This window comes from Cupressus sempervirens, chromosome 6 (assembly GCF_028749045.1).
Source record: "Cupressus sempervirens isolate cs-2001-9-10 chromosome 6, ASM2874904v1, whole genome shotgun sequence".
Lineage (NCBI taxonomy): Eukaryota > Viridiplantae > Streptophyta > Pinopsida > Cupressales > Cupressaceae > Cupressus > Cupressus sempervirens.
In genome coordinates this window covers 511,077,604-511,096,395 of record NC_143123.1, presented here as the reverse complement: position 1 = coordinate 511,096,395, position 18,792 = coordinate 511,077,604, and the positions used below count along the sequence as shown (strand labels likewise).

Here is an 18,792-nt window from a genome sequence, read left to right as displayed (position 1 = left end):
AAGAAACATGATATGGTTTAGGATGTTTTAGCCTCTACAATTGCAACTTTGTAACCAACTTTTTTGATGCCAAATTTATAGAATTTCCACTATCAATGATCACTTTGCAACATTTTCCATCCATCTTACATCTTGTCTTGAAAAGACTTCTCCTAAGGATAGGTTCATCATCACTTCCCTTATTATATAAGGTTCTTCTCACATTAAATTTTCTCCAGCCTTAGGTCCACTTGGTGAACCCTCATCATCTCCTTGAATTACAACATTTCTATTACCATGCCCACTTTTAGAGGATCTACATTCAAAAAATCTATGTCCCTCTTTACTACATCTGAAACAATTACCATGAAAACCACCTTTAGAATAAGAATTAACTCTTCCTTAGTAAGAATTAGTACCTCCTTGGTAAGAATTACCACATTTCCATTTGGTCTTGCCTTTATCATCATTTTTCCATTTAGATTTATTCATATCTTCTATAGAATTATCAGATTTGCCACCTTCACCATAAGATCTACCTCTACCTCTCTAGAATCTACAACCTCTACCTCTTTCTCTTTGTTCATGGCCTTCAAGACATATTAGTATGCTTCTTCCACACTTTCCAACTCCACAAAAACTTATTTGATTTTGAATTCTAGATCTCAATCCATTTATGTATCTTGCAATTTTATCAACATCATCATCCACATGTCTAGATTTGATGTCCAACCTGTATAATTCCTCTGTATACTCCTTCACACTCATGTCTCTTTGCCTCAAATTTTGCATCTTTCTTAACAAGGTGACTTGGTAATCAATAGAAAGGAATTTTTTCTTCACTTTGTTTACCATCTTTGTCCAAGTCTTGATCTTTTCCTTTCATCTTCTTTGTCTATCAATTTGCAAATGCTCCCACCACATTGAGGTATGACCCTATAACCTTGTAAGAACAATTTTCACCATCCTATTATCATGAGTGTTTTGATACTCAAAGAACTTCTCCATATCAGAGATCTAATCCAACATAACATTGGTATCCTATTTTCTATCATAAGGAACAAATTATACAATAGGCTTTGAATTTGCTCGAGACAACACTCTCAACAACCTTGCTTCATCTTAATCTTCTTAATGTTTTGGATTAGGGTTTGGTGCTATTGATTGATCATCACTTACATCATCAAGATGTTCTCCTCTCCTCCAGGTTGTCTCTACAGCATCTAATATGGCTACAATTTTTCTCAATTTATCTAATATTGCATTATCAGCATTTCCTCTACCTTGAACCATCTTTATAAATCAAATTCCTACAAGATTGTAACCCTCTGCAAGTTATATGTCAAATCCACAGATCTGCAACCCTATAACCCAATTTACTCAAGGTTCTACATGATCCAATCACCACAAGGATGAACCTAATGGCTCTAATACCACTTGATGCAAGAAGGGATGAGAACTAGGGCCAAAGGTACACCCAACTATCCAACCCACCTTAAAAGAGATAACATAGTGGAAACACAACACAAAGAACAATAACCAAAGGAGGAAGAAGAGAAAACACTTTTATTGATTCATCAAATAATCAACATACATCCCCAGCTATAAGGCCTTCTAGGTTATGGCCAAATACAAAATACATTCAAATCTATGATCCAACTTCAAATTTTGATTTTCAGACATGTATGCCTCCAACTTTCACCTCCTCTTAGTTCTACCTTAAAACTCAATCCTAGATGTCCTTAAATATTTGTGCAGCCACATGTCAGCCTATCACAAAATTAAACATTACATTAAATGCATGCATAGCCACAAGTTGGCTCACATCAAATATTAACTACCAATAAAAAATTAAATACATGCAAGGTTGGCCCAAATTGGAACCAGACACAGACAGCTCGGTCAAACAAGGACCAAGAAAAATATTGGCACTCAACACCAATAGGAACACTTGACACCAACAGTAACACTTGACACCACCAAATTCACTCAGCACATAAATGAACACTCGGTCAACACTTGGCAACAACAGGAACACTCGACACTAATAGTAACACTCAACACCACCAAATTCACTCAACAAATGAAGGAACACTCAGTCAACACTAAATTGCTACAGTGTCTTGACATCTATTAGAGCTACAGTAACTTAGCATCCATTAGAGCTATAGTAACTTGGCATCCACTAGAGTTATAGTAACTCGACATCCAATATGAAGAATGAACAAAGATGAGTAGGAGAATAAGGCAACCCAGGATGCTCCTACATCAAGATATGGTGTTGATTTCTGAAATATTTGCACTCTTGTGAGTTGTCTTGATGACATCACAAGGGTTTGCACCTCTTTTAAGAACATATTGTCTACAACACAAGAATCTTCTACACACATATGACACTTTTTCATTCTTATACATTCATCTAGAATGTTGGATAAGGTGCTTAGTTGTCTTATCTTCTCATCTTTTCTAGAGACATTCTAGGTGTTTCCTGAGAGGCCTTTATATACAGGCACTCCTAGTGTACTCTTGATCATGGCATATTGAATATATCATCATTATGATCATACTCTTTCTCTTGGTCTACTGTGTGCTTGTGTTTGAGTTCTTAGTTCCTAGGTGAATCTTGCCTTTAGGAAAATTCTTACATGGTATCAGAGCAACTTGGAGATTTTCTCATTACATAGCCATTCGAGACCACACTTGCTTCATCACCTCAGCCTGAATCTAGAGTGCCACAAAAATTAGGAGTATCTAGAGCTAGATCTAACCTTGCCATTACATCTAGAATGCCGAATCGGTGAAAATCAACTATAAACTTGGCTACCTTGACCCAAGTCGACCATGAGGCAAAAAAAAATTGCAAATCGAAACCTGGAGGCCCCGATTTGCAATTTGGGTATGATCATTTTTTGCAGATTTAATTGATTTATTTCATATCTACATTTGTTTCTCTGTAATTTTCATCAAACTATTGGCCAATTTTTTTGCTCTTTCAGGCACCCAGCAGAAAAAAAAAATTTAGCAGACCCGGGCAATGACACCTTGGATCTGCCATTTGGAAGGTATTATTTTGCGCAAAGGTTATTTCATCGTGGGTATATTGCATCATAGTCTAGGGCCATATGACCAATTAATTATCGTGGGCATTGCACAGTATAACTTGGCGACTGTGTCCCCATAACCGGCGACCAACTCAATTTTCGATGACAAATCCTACCCGTAGCCACTAAAACAAGCGGCAAGCAGGCCCCACCCCATACCATTCGGTGGCAAAGTCTTCGAATGGCCAACGAAGCTCATAATCTTGTTTTACCTTTGTTAGTGGGAGTTATTATTTTAAGCTGTCTCTACACACCACCAGGGTAGATGTGGGATTTTTCACATTGAAAATCGACGCTCCATATTCTGTTCCGGTCCCCACTTTGCATTATTCAGATGCAACCATAACCTTAGCAACCATTTTTTGCTTCTCTAACCATGACAAGACATATTTTGGTGTCACTTATGGCCTGCTCTCCTCTTCTGGCCTGGGTTCTAGTTTTTTCGGTGACCTATGTTCATTTTTCGGACTGTGCATCCTTGTTTTCGGTAGGGTTTAATTTCTCTGACACATTTTGGAGATCATTGTTCACATTTTGGCACTCGTCTCCAGTTTCTAGCAATCACTACAAGCCTTAGACACAAGGTGTCATAGTTGTTTTTTGAAATTACCACCCACGACATTGACATGTTCTCGCCAGCGCCCCAAGCCATGTACAGTAGAGTCAATAATACAGTCAACACCTAACTCATTGAACACGTCATTTGCCAACAAAGATTCTGCTATCTCACCTAAAATTGCCACATCAGCCACATGGACAGCCAAAAAAGTTTCCACATGTACGTCCGTACAATACAAACAACACATCATCCTACCACGTCACCCAAGGGCCTAAATTTTTTTTTTGATGTGAGTAGAACACTAAGTTAAAATTGACCATCATTTGATCATCATTTCCATGTGTCTTACAACTATAGTAATGGTTGTTTGACCATCAAATTTAGACTAGCAATTTTTGCTCCAGACCCCTCTCTAGATTGCTTTTTAGTTTGGCAGCTTGACTTTGCAAGCCCATAAGTTCGACATCCGGACTTTGATTCAGGTGCAATTTTTTTTGAAATTTGGTAGAATTTCCTATATTTCTAATGGTGGTATTTTTTTCTAGTTTTGGTGCACACATTTTATAGAAATTGCATTTTTTGATGACTATACCTGCATAATCATACATTTTGCAACTTCAAAAGCTCCATACGGGTACATCTGATCACTTTTTCAAGTTTTGTTTTTTTTAAAGTGCTTATTTTTTCATCTACTTTCTAGATCTAAAGTTAGATTCTAGGGTTGTGTGGACCAATTTCTCACTTTCATAATTAAGCCTTCTTTGGCATTGTAAGCTTTGATTCTTTTTCAAAATTGTTGAAAACTAAGCTGCACTCCATAAGTGACAAATTTCAACCTCATAAGGCAGTTGTAAAGGCAAAATCAAAAAGCCCACTTTGTTCATTTTGACAAGTGGCCCATTGTAAACGCACTACTTATAAAGTGCCAATAGCATATTTTTTGGGGGGGTCTTTTGATTGAGTGAAAAGGGGGGGGTGTACTATGTTTTTGTGTCTCTCTATTGTGCTCTTTTCATTTCTGCATCATGGGTTTTAAATGTCCTCCTCTAACTTCATGCATGGAAAGATATTGCATGGAGTAGATTAATGGAAAAAGGATTTAGTCTTTATGTTGATGGTACAATTACCAAACCCACTGATGCTAAAGAACTCATTGATTGGCAAAATCAAGACCAACAGGCTTTAGGTGTTATCAGGAGTTGTGTATAAGGGGATATTCTCTTTCACATTAAAAATTATTTAAACTCTAAAGAAGCTTGGGATAAACTTGAACAGTTGTATGGTAAAGTGGATGAAGAAAAGGGATTTTGGATTTCGGATGATCTACTTCTCTTGGATCCTAAGAATTATGACACAATTCAGGATTACAACATTAAAGTCAATGAGTATAGGGAACTTTTAAAAGATTATGGAAACCCCATCAAGGATGACAGGTTGATTCATCACATCCTGAAGAGGCTACCTTCTAAGTACGCTAACTCTGTTTCGAGTTTTAATACTCATAGGTTGACCATGGGATCTGCTTACCAGAAACCTTCCTTTGATACATTTGCAGACATGTTGATTGTTGAACAATCTCACATGGTGGATTTTGGACTTCTCAAGTCATCAAAGAACAAAGCCTTAGTGGCTAGTGATGATCACAAATCAAGTCAGGGGGGGAAAAGCAACAACAGCAAGAAGTAGTGGAAGCAAAAAATACAATCTAAGACACAAAAATTCTCCTCTCAACAAGGAAATACTTCTTCAAACAAGAAGGGAAGTAATGAAAAGAAGGACAAAATTTTTTGTGCATACTTCAAAAAGCCAAATCATGACAAGCATCATTGGAAGACAAAAAGAATCGATGAGTTAGAAAACCTACTCAAGAAGAACAAGATTGAAGTGCCAGGTACTTCCAAGGATTCAACTCCAACCTCTTCAAAAGGTAAAGTTCAAGCACTTATGGAAAACACAAGTTCTTCTTTGGAATGGATACTTGACTCAAGTGCCTCTTGCCATATGGGTTCTTCAAAGGAAGACTTTTCTTCATTGAAGTAGTCAAAGGTACCACACATCTTCATGGGAGATGAAACTAAGATGGAAGTTGAAGGGAAAGGACATGTAGAAATGGAAAATGGGGAATTCAAAGATGTTCTCTACATTCAAAATCTTAGCTCCAATCTCCTAATAGTTTACCAAATCACTCACCTTGGAGATGGTCACAAAGTTGAGTTCCTTCCAGATTCAGTAATGGTGTGAAGTCTTAAAGATGATTCATTGGTTGCAGTGGAGAAAGTCAATGATGACAAGAGGCTTTACTCCTTCTCCCACTTTATTCCTAAGAGACCTTCTCAAGCCTTGTTGACTCACTCTACTTCACACATCAACTTATGGCATGAGCGGTTTGGTCACCTTGACTTCCACTCTCTTCAGCAACTTTGCTCAAAACACATGGTCAAAGGTCTACCTAATATTAGCTTTTCTAAGGGAGAATGTTCATCTTTCTTAGTGGATATGAATCTCAAGGAGAAGTATGATAAAGGCAAGTCTTCTCGAGCTCCAGTTGTTCTTTAGCTAGTTCACATGGTATTAGTAGGACCCTTTGCAGTGACTTCAGTTAGCCAAGGCTGCTACATACTCACATTTGTTGATGACTTTTTGAGATTCAATTGGGTCTTCTTCCTTCATCATAAGAATGAAGTGGTTCATACACTTCAAGATTTCAAGACTCATGTTGAACACAAGTCAAGAAAAGCCATCAAAGTACTAAGGGTGGACAATGAGAATAGATATGTAGACAAAAGACTTAAGAACTTTCGTAGAATTGAGGGGATTGATCTTTAGAACTCACCAGCATTCAGTCTGCACAAGATAGATGTTGTAGCTATGAGGATTAGGACTCTCAAGACCATGGTAAGTTGCATGATAAAGGCCAAGTATCTCAATCCTACACTTGAAGTTGAAGCCATTAGCAATGCTACTCACATACTTAACAGATCTCCTCGTCTAGCCTTAGATGGCAAGACTCATTTGGAGGCATGGTGTGGTAGAAAACTAGTTGTGAGTCACCTTAGAGTCTTTGATTGTCCAGCATGGGCTAACCTATCTTCTAGGAGTTGCACGGCATCGACACCTAGGGCCTTGTACCTTCATCAGTTATGAAGACAATGTGAAGGCTTATAGACTAATGGATCCAGAGACTCATGAGGTCTTTGTGGAGAAGGATGTCCATTTTGAGGAAATTTTCCCAGCTTATCCTCTACTCCTCTTTGCACATTATACACAGTGGAAACTGATAGTGACACCAATGATAGTGCTTCAACAGGTTCAGACACATGGGGTTTTGTCGACGGTTGCAATGAGAGGTCACATCAGTACAATCCACATGCTTATATTGCCACAGTGAAAGGTCCAACATAGCATGGTACATCTAGTCTTCTAGCTCCAGCTTTAGTTGACTTGGGAGAAACACTTGAGGACATACATCTTCTCATTGATGAAGGTGATCCTTCTACAGTTGTTGCGAGGGCTCACTCTAACCCTCATGTCCATTCTCTACCTGATCAATCTACTCAGGTTGGCATGATTGTGGATCCTTATGAACAGCAATTAGTGGAGGTCTCTTTGTCAGTAGAGGAGATAGATTGTTTAGTGGAATAGGTTCAATAGACATCCTTGCCAAATTTGCATTCATTCTTTTCAGCACAATTGGATGGGGTGAACTTCAACATCAGTACAGGGATACTTAAGTTTACTTAGGTTAATGCATTATTTAATTATTTTGCATTATTTTATTTGTGAGACACCTAGGAGTATGTGCACTCTTGTGAGTTGTCTTGATGACATCATAGGGGTCCGCACCTCTTTTAAGCACATATTATCTACAACACAAGAATCTTCTACACACATATGACACTTTTTCATTCTTATCCATTCATCTAGAATGTTGGATAAGATGCTTAGTTATCTTATCTTCTAGTTGTTTCTAGAGACATTCTAGGTGCTTCCTGAGAGGCCTTTATATACAGGCACTCCTAGTGTACTCTTAATCATGGCATATTGAATATATCATCATTTTGATCATACTCTTTCTCTTGGTCTACTATGTTCTTGTGTTTGAGATCTTAGTTCTGAGGTGAATCTTGCCTTTAGGAAAATTCTTACACTATCAAACATAAAAAGGTATCTATGTCACTCAATACAAGTATGTGAAGTAAATCTTGAAATTTTTTTAGGATGGACGAGTCTAAACCAGTTGGCACACCTATGGTAATTGGAGTAAAATTATTAAAAGAAGACAATACTTGTGAGCTTGATCAAACATAATACATATCAATGATTGGAAAGCTAGACTAGAGATCTCCCTAGTTGTTGGAATTATTGCAAGGTTCTCATCTAATCCAATGGAAACACATATGACTATTGTGAAAAGAATATTCAAATATCTCAAAGGAACTGAAGATTATGGCCTATGGTATAAACAAGAGGATGAATTTAATCTTAAAGTCTACATAGGTGTTGATTGGGCTGGTAATATGGATGATAGAAACAACACAAGTAGTGGAGCTTTCTTTCTAGGAGAAAGGTTGATTACATGGATAAGAAAGAACCAAATTTGTATTTCAAAATCTACTATTGAAGCTAAATATGTTGTTGCTGCTATAAATTTTTCAAATATTATATGGGTCAAACAACTGTTGGAAGGAATGCAAGAGGAGGTAACCAACCCTATCACTATTTCTTGTGATAATACATGTGCTATGAATATTTCAAAAATAATGTGATCCATGTGCACAGACAAAGAACATATCAATCAAGTATAATTACTTGAGGGAGAAAGTTCAATAGAAACAAGTAAGGCTTGAGTATGTGAGATCTAAGGAAAAAATTGTTGATATATTTACCAAGCCACTATCAAAGGATACATTTGAGTATCTAAGAGATAAGGTTGGGGGTCCTACCCCTATCCAAAATTCACTAGGTAAACATGCATGTTGCATCAATTCAAGGAAGAATTGTAATATCTTTTGGAGTCCATGCAGAAATGTTCACACTTTAGGAGCTTTTCTAAAGTTTTGAAATTGACTTTGATGAAACCAATGTAATCTATACATGCAAGGTACAATGATAACTACAAGGTTTTATAAGTTTCATAATGAAATTTATAATGACTTTTGACATTGTTGTCAAAGGGTGAAAAGATATTGAATGGGAGAAGAGTAACTAAAGGGAGATGATAGATATTGAAGGGGAGAGAAACATTGAAAAGAAACAATGAGAAAGGGGGAGAATATGTTGAAGAATATTGAACCTAAGCTAAGAGATCACAATGAAAGGGGGAGTAATGTTGGAGATTGTTGTTGTTGAAGATACATATAGAGTTATAGAGTTTGAGATTGAAGATACAAAACTGAAAATTTGTATTGTTGTTAGTATATACATTTGATTATCCTATGTAATGTTTTGTAAGGTAAAATCTTGTGTTATGTGTTTCCATCAATGCCAAAGGTGGGGGATTTTTATCCCCAACTAATAATGTAATTTTTATAGTGGGAGATTGCTAGTTGATAAGTACTATGAATCTATGTAAAAGAGTAATATCAGTTTTTATATTGTCATTGATGTCAAATTCTTAGTTGGGAAGACATTATGCTAACTCAAGAAAGTACCAAATCATTATATTGATAAAGAGGATTTGATTGATGAAGAGGATTTGAAGAAGACAAAGTTGATATGTAAGGTATCCAATGGGTACTTGAATGAGCTAGACAATGGTAATGTAAATTATTGGTTTGATATTTTATATCATGTATTTTTGCAATGTATTGAATAACACAAGCTTAACTGTATCACAAGGTTAATGAAGGGAGATTGTATTCACCGAGTGACTACATTATTGCCTGAGTGATTCTAAAGAAAGAAGAACACAATTTTGCCCAAACAAGTTATTATTAACCGAGTTATATATTGCTCAAGTAACTGTAATGTTTACTAAGTGACATCTAGATGAACAAGTTTGGAAGATTTGAATCTAAGACTAACTTTTGGATGGAAATTTGGAAAGTTTGAGAAGGTCTAAAGCATGGGTCAAAGTTTTTTGCAAGATCTATGGATGATGTTAGGATTAAACCACAGAGAGAAATAACAATTACATGCAAATATAACCAATATAAGAAAATAATAAATCACACAAAAAAGAACACAAGACACCAAGATTTAACGAGGTTCACCCAAACCCTAGGCTATGTCCACCAAATAGCAAGTCCAATATTTTTACGATCTAGTGACTACAACCTGATTACAATTTGTAATCCCTTACAACTCAATATCACTGCAAGAACCAATTTTTGCATCACCTTATGAAACAATCCCTAACCCTAAGCCCTTTTATACAAGTATTTTTACCACTTTAGGGTTATAATTAATAATTACATGTCAGCACAAATTTTTGATGAAATAGGGCCCAAAAAAAATTTTCAAGGCAGCCCCAAAGAATTTATGGAGTATGTACAATACTTTCTTGATTAGTCACCACAAACTAACAGATGATAAATTCAAGAAGGATAGGATGATAGATATTGAATGAAGATAAGGATGGACACAAAGTTCTATACAAGTTTATATTTTATATGCATCTAAATTTATTGTATGAAGGAATTAACTTATAAACCTAAGGTCAATTATTCTGATTAAACAACAAGAGATGAAAGGATCTCAAAGCATTGAGAAAATGATTTAAGGGGGAGAAAAAGATATTTTAGGTTGTTGGATGATGTTATTGAGTTTATTTTTGATTGTATTGCTAAGAGGAGATCAAAGTGTGAAGGTGAAGAAGGAAAAAGAAGATTGTTGAACCAGGTGAACCAACCAATGAAAGTAGAAAGAGGAGTTATACAACCAAGTCAAAGTATACAATGAAAGAAGATCCAAGAGAGGGATTTGAAAATGAATGAAAAAGAACTAAGATCTAAACCAAAAAAGGTAGTTTCTATTGTTAACATATCACCTTATACTATTATTATTAAACCATTGTAGCAGAAACTCTCAAAAGCATAGAATTGACCTAAAATGTCTTTGAAATCCTAGATGGTAACATTGATTATTGGTATTTTTAAGTCCTTTGAATCAGGTCACTCCTTTTAGTCAAGGATATGGAATGATAAGTTCTAGATGATCTTTTGGTGAAATCATGTAACAAGGTCACTTTAACAAAGTGTATGTAACCTTTAACAATGTTGTCTCTTAGCATAGATCACTTCAAAAGAGTAAATTTTTTGGGTTGTCAAACCTAGGTGATTTTTCCCTTAACATGGTTTCCATGTTAAAATCTTGGTGTTGATTGTTTGAATGTTATTTATGTTTCATGTTGTTTTGTATATTTTATAGTTTATAGTTTACTACAACTAAGTAATAACTAAGATATGACTAGGTGATAACTGGATATTTACTGACAGTCAGTGATGTTAGGAATAATTTATTAACAGTTTGCAAAGACGTGAATAAATGAGTTAAGTATTATGTTGAAATATTTTTCCAAGTAGTTGAAGTTATTATTGTTGATGTTTATGATGCTATGTTGGTGTTGTAATGTTTGAAAGGGACTGTGAGATAATTAGACATAACTGATTCACCACCCCCCACCCCTACCCCCACCGCCCCCTCCCTGCCCACCCCACACCTCCCCACCCTCACAGTTATCTATAAAAGCTAACTATAATTTGGGCATAGGTTCATTTAATAGTCCATGAATTTCTCTTTGCGTATCAAAATTATTTTTTAATTTTTTGCTAAAAGGAGGACATCAATTCCTAGTGCCTAGATATTTTTCATGTTTTTCCTTTCTTAGCTTACTATTTTTCCACAAGCATTGAGCACAAAAGTTGATTTATAAAAAAAATCTATAGATTAAAACTAAAAATATAATGTTATAATAAACTCAATATATTTTAAAATTATATTCATTTGAAATTTTTTTTGAGTAGTACAACATCTAGGGTTTTTAAGTGAATTCATTTTATCCCCCAAAAGCTAACATTAAAGTGATTATTTTTCAACATTTTGATAGGTGTGAAGGAGACTCCAAATTGCAAGTATGACTAATGACTATAGAGGTTATATCAAATATTATTTGATACAAGAGGTTTGATCAAACTATTTTTAATTACTTACTTCAAACAGGACCTCACAAGGATTAAATCATCATATTTTAAAAGAAAATTTGTGATTTCAACAAAAAAAAAAAATGATCAACAAAGTGTGACCCACTATAGTGGGGTCACCTAATATCTCCTAGTTTAGATGGACCACACCAATCAATATGAACAATATCTAAAAATACTTTCATAATTTTATTTTTTCTCTTGAGAGCATATCTAGTTCACTTACCCATTATGCATTTCTTACGCATAACATTATTGAGGATCACCAATTTAGGTAGATCTCTCACCACCTTATTAACACTTATCCTTACAATGTTATCAAAATTCACATGACACAATCTATTATGCCATGATAAACTATCATCATGTTGTGCAATCAAGCATCTTTTTTAAATACAATTAACTTAAAATATGTTACCTTTTGACTTTGATGAAATATCATCCCCTAAACTTCCCTAAATTTATTAGTTTCCATTATTAAAGTGTAGATTATATCCCTTATCAACTAGTTGTCCAACACTCAAAAGGTTATGCTTTAGACTTTCAACTTGAAAAGAACCATCAATATTATTCTTACATTAAGAGCAATGGGTCCTCTAACACAGATAAAAAAAGGAGTGAATCATCAAATCTAGAAAAGATAGCATCATACTTTCCCAATTCCACAAACTTTCTCTTGTCACTAGTCAAATGATGTAAACATCCACTATCAATGACTAATTCATCATTCTCCTCAAAATTATATAACTAAAGATCTCTCAACATTCATGGTAGGGAAGGGATCTTCTTCCTTGATGGTAATTTATCCCCATTCATTATCACACTTACCATTTTTTTAGATTCTTCACCAGTTACACCTTCATCAACATAATAAGAGTTCTTCTAATTATATCTAGATTTGTATTTCTGAGTCTTTTCTTATAAAATTTCCTAGGGCATCTTTATGCAAAATGACCAATATTATTTCAAGAAAAAAAATAAAATGCAATCTCTATTCATACTTACCAACTCCTTTAGGTACTCTGCTCGAAAAAGTTTTAATTTCGTCATGCTAAATCTTTCTTCTTCCTTAAACTCTTCAATCTCTTTAGAATATATATAGACACATAGTTTAATGAAATCTCTCTAGGTTCATATCTTTTCTTGTCCTTATAAATACTGTAAATTTAGTTTTTTTTTCAACCTTAGGAAGAACATCTCCAAATTCACTCATCTTGAATGTAGATAAATTACAAGATATATTTTTTAACCTTGGTCAATGTTGCAATTCATTTAATAGATGGAGCCTTGTGTTTTTAGGAAGGAGATAAGGATATTATGACCTTAGCCACAATCTCTTCTTCTTCTTCTATTATGCTAGTGTTTCTCATACAACAAAATAATCTTTGTCACTTTATGCATGTTGGAAGTGATACTCTCATTTTTTTAATCTTTAGGGTTTCATATTTTCCTTTGGATGTACGAAACTCTTCCATCTTCACTTGAAGGTGTCCTTCATAAAGTGTCTCTAACTTTACCCAAATCTCATGAATTGTCATCAATTCCATGACATTAGAATATTTTGAATCTAAAAGTGCACTCAACAAGACTTTCTTGGCTCTAATGTTGACATCAAACTTCTCTTCAACAATAACATGTGCAAGATCTATAAGAGGTTGATAATCTCTCTATAAAAACCTTATGCCCATTTCTAAGACATCATAAATGATCTGCATCAAACCTTTACAAAAGGACTAGTTTTTTCCATCAAATATCAGGCAATTCTTCTTAAAAGATTCCATCAATGATCACCTCAAGTTATTAGGATTCAAAAGAGGATCCTTTTTCTAATACCAATTAATGGAAATATAGAAGTACCACAAAACTAATAGGAAGGGGGAGTAAATCAATTTTCCTAACCACATAAAACTTGACCAAATATCATAATCAAACCCTTAGGGAAAAAATATGAACATTAAGTATAAAATCAAAGAACTACAACATCACATGAATGAATAGTACTAATATTTTTGATGTGGAAAACATGTTAGGGGGTAAACCAAAGTGGGATTAAAACTGACAAGAAGAATATACCTTGTTAGAAGTATAACTTACTACAATGAGGCATGCACTTGCATTCAGGAAGATTGCCTAGAGGTCACTGCTCAATTGTATAAAGGAAGGCTCACTATCTTACACATTCAAATGGACAACGATCCAATAGTGGAGATCAATCCACAAGCCATGGATTTCCTGGTAGCATCTACAATTTTTTCGAGTGGTTTTGATAAAGTGCATAGATTCCACACACACCTCTTCACACAAGCACCAATACATTACTCACATCCATACACACTACTCTCCACCAAATGATTACATTCTTGTAACATTTTTCATCAACCATGAAGAAATAAAAATGGTTGGCCACACTAAACATCTAATTACATAATATTTACTCATTACAACTCAAACTAAAAACATATCCATTGAATGTTGAAAAAGTCATAGAAATTATTCTAAACAACATGCTCGAATGTCCAAAATCTCCATAATTATGCCACAATCAATCACAAGATGCTACGTTGTTAGGTTGTCCAAGAACATTATTCTTCATGTAACCTCAAGTTTTGTCACTCTAGAAAAACATCTTATGATTCTTACCACCATGAACTAATCGATTCGAGGAGACAAAATCAATTCTTAAACATGTCATAACTTTAACATCCAATAGTCATGTCACGTAGATGCACACCAATCCAAATACTATCAAATTGTCTCTCCATGGAACACTTCCTAGGTACCAAAATGCACCAAAATACCAAACTATAATAAATCACATATAACTCACTCAATTCTTACTATGATCCTTTGCAACTGACATAACTATTGTCATCCCTCAACACATATGTTCCTTGAAAACATATGTTCTACATTGTAGTAGCCTTACCGATCCAATCATTCCACAAAACATTTTTGTAAGTGTGAAAGAAAAAATTATGTTGACATCAATGCCAGCACAAAGCACATTTTTTCTAATATTCCAACAAATCTTATAGGCTTGGAGGATGGTTTTAAAGGGCATAATTGGTGATATTGGAGATTAGCATTTAATAGATTGACCCTTTGATTGATGAAAAATGAATAAAAGAAATTTGGTTCATTTTAAATTCAAAAGAAGATCTAACCACTGTGAAATTGGCCATATAATAATTTAATAAGATAATCAAACCAGCCTCTAAATTGAAAGACTCAAGTGTTCATAGCTAGCGAGTGATTGGACACTCCAACGATTAGTACATGAACCTCAATTTTTAATAATAAATATATAAGAGCTCAAATGACATTAATAATAAATATATAAGAGCACAAATGACATTAATAATAAATAGATAGCCACACCTATTCTCTTCTATAACCACAAAAAATACCTGATATTATGGAGGCCTTTTGAGCTTTTCAAAGATAATGTTAATCTCATTTCCACACGGTGAAAATTTATTATTAAAATCTCAAACGCACAGAGAGGGGAGAAGTCGTTATTGTTTCGTCACGTTGATAATGCAACAATTTTATGAGATTTTAAATCACATCTTTGCTTTATTTCATTTCAGCGTTCTTTAGCAGAGTTGGTTAGGTGAAATAATGGAATGGACTAAGAACAATCTTAGATGAGTTTTTTTTTTCTTTGTTGAGAATTGACAAAGCGATTAATGAAATTGATGATCTTGTTTTGAGAGCAGTTAAATTTATTCTAGGGAAACCATAATATTTTTAATAGAAGGTTTAAACATCATACAATAATGTTGAATCTTTAGTATAAAAGTATTAAATAAATATAACAATATTCTAGATAATTATCTTACTTTAATTCAGAATTTTCATTCCACAGATTCTATGAGTCAAAGACTATAATTAGAATATCACATTTCAGTGACGAGTACAATTTATAATAATCTGATTCACATCGGCAAACAGTATACAATTTGAATATAAATATTCTATTCCTTGCAAATCAATATACCAAGACAAATTGAAATGAAATTTGTATACTTTATTGATCGCTCATCTTAACTATTTTTCTAAAATTTGTTAAACCTTAAAAATTTGAAAGGAATGCAAAAATTTGCATTTTCATTTTCATTGGCTTTTCAAACCAATTATGTATTAAAATAGAAGAAAAAATATATTATTATATAAATTTATACAGTAAAATCATCAAAGCCATTAATCATAAAAGTTGTTCTGATTTTAAAATCCAGCACACTTATTAGATTTTTAAAAAAAAATTATATTTATACAATACAGTTATAAAACAGTAATAGAACCATCTATAAACACTAACTACAGTTAAGAGTATTTGTTCTCTTTATCTAAGCCAACAACAACAATAGAGAAAAATCTTTAAACTTTTATTGATAAATATTGTGTCTTTAAAAAGACTTTTATTATTCTAAAAACACTGAATTCTAAAATTCTCCTTCTACAACTTTATTCATCTTTTACAGAAATCTTCATTTATCAAAAATACCGTTATTCTAATTGAATGGTTCTTTTACAAGAACCTTATTGTTGAAAACATCTATTCACCGGAAACCCTTTCAAAATATTTAAGAGACACTGCAAAATTGAAACAAACCAAATGAAAAACATAAAAGATGATCAGAATTCTATTAGAAAAATAATTACATTTTGTATCAGCATATTAGCCTTCATTAAAAACAAATAACAAAACTTCTAAAACATGAAATCAAAGTAACTATTAAAAATCCTTTGCAATTACCGTGAGCAATCTGTGTTGGGTGAAACGGGGACTGGAAGATTGACTTTGCAAAACTTGGGAAGTAATCTGGCTTGGTTCCAATTGATACCATAAAATCTGCCCTGCTGCAGAATACAGGTGCATGCTCCTTGCCTTGCCTCTCTTCCTCTGATTCCTGCATTCAGCCGCTCAACTTCATTGCAACATAAACCAGAGGGGCGTCCTCCTCTGCCTCTCAAATAACTCAAACATGGCAGCAAATCCACAGTCAGAACTCCACATGGCAGGGCAAAGCATGAACTTGTATATAATGCCATCAACACCATCACAACCACCAACACTGATTTAGCCATTTTTTTTTTCCAATGAAAAGCAATGAAAATGTAGAATAATATAAATGTGGGAATTTCAATGTTGGAATGAGATTATATAGATTTTTTCATATAGTTTAATTGAAATAAAAATTAATTTATTCTTTTAGTTCATGCATTTTCTACACTTTATTTTAAGCTATATATTTTTTAATATTATGCATGTGATTTTATATTTAAGTGAAACTCTTGAAAAACATAGTAAACATCACGATAAACATAATATTTCATGTACAAACAACTTACTTAAATAAGCATGAGTTTCATATGATAATAATATGAAAATTAACTTTCAAATAAGTTTTGATATTAACGAAGTATGTATCTTTGTTTTATTAAAAACTTCAAATTATTATTGTAAACTTAACTCAAACTATTAATTATTATACATGTCATTGTGTTTATCAAGGTGCTTAGAATATTAGTTTCACTTAAACTTACAATAACATGCATAATATTTTGAAGTTATAAAATAAGATAATAACAAAACTAAGATTAGTACTTTGTTAATATCAAAACTTATTTGAAAGTTAATTTTCATGTTATTGTCACATTATTATTACATGAAATTCATGAATATTTAAATAAGTAATTTTTATGGGCGGGGGCCCTAGCTCGGTTGGCTAAATCTTTCGTGTTGCAGGGGGTTGGTCACGGGTTCTAGTCTTCTCCGTCCTCGTGGTACCGGTGGCTGTGTTGCATCGATTCCTACAGTCTTAAAAGAAGAAGAAGTAATTTTTATATAAAATCTCGTGTTTATAGTAGTGTTTACTATAGTTTCTTAAGAATTTCATCTAAACATACAATAACATGCATAATATTTCAAAATCTATAAAATAAAATGAAGTATAGCAAATATATGAATACATAAAAAATATTAATTTTATGTTTTAAATCTTATTTATTTATATTTTTAAAATCTCATATATGTTATTTTAAAGTTTAATCTGAAACAATTTCTTATTATTAAGAAAGTATAGTAAAAAACCCTATAAACATTTTTTCAAAAATCTCAACTAATAGGATCAAGGCCAATTCCTTTCTAATCGATTTTTTAAAAAAATATATATTCAAACAATTTCTCTAATTTTGTCTTTTAATTCAATGCAATATCTAAAACTTCAATTTTTATATTAGTTTAGTGATATATTTTTTTAATTTAAAATATTACATATTTATTTCAATTCAAGTAAAAATATTAATTAACTTTGAAAAATTATATAAAATATCATCATAAATAAATAAATGATATAATTACCTGAATGTAATAATTTAAAACTAAACTTTAATATTAACAAATATTGATTTTATATAATTATTTAGATTACCAAATCTCTAATATTTTTAATAAATTAAACATCAATAAGGCGACGAGTGTTAAAATTCATAATTTAGTGGATAGATCTTTGATGGAAGTTGGCTAGAAAAGTTGTGAGTTGGTTGGAAAATTTGTCAAATTGGCCAGAAAATTATAAATCCTGTCCGTTAATTATTTACAGATATATTTTTATCTCACTCCACTTTTAACTCTTGTTTTGATATTTATTAATTGTTATCTCCACTTAACTATTACTTTTCTTTTCCTATTTATTTTTAAAATAATTACTTGTTATCTCCATATTGTGATCTCTATTTATTTAATTTTTTATTTTTAAAATTGATTTAGATTTTAGTTTTTAAATTATTTTTTATAGCAATTTAGTTTTTTATTTAAATATTATTTTTAAATTTCTATAATTTATTTAGCCAATAATATTTGTTAGAGACGTTGCTATTTTTCATATTATTTTTAAATATTTTTCTTATTAATTTTTCATAATAGATTTTTTGATGAGATTTTTTTAAATAATTTTTTTATATTTGATAAATTGAATTTAAATAAATAATATTTATTAATCTATTA

General features: G+C 32.8%; 1 protein-coding gene across 1 annotated transcript in view; it reads right to left on the bottom strand.

Moving 5' to 3' along the window:
- The window catches only part of LOC149553265 (non-specific lipid-transfer protein-like), a 74,137-nt gene extending 57,251 nt beyond the window's left edge, over positions 1 to 16,886 (bottom strand). The window contains exon 1 of the mRNA XM_089789869.1: positions 16,540 to 16,886. Coding sequence (XP_089645995.1) covers positions 16,540 to 16,871 — 332 coding nt within the window. The 5' untranslated portion in view covers positions 16,872 to 16,886. The remainder of the gene's footprint in view (positions 1 to 16,539) is intronic.
- Positions 16,887 to 18,792: the final 1,906 nt, after the last annotated feature.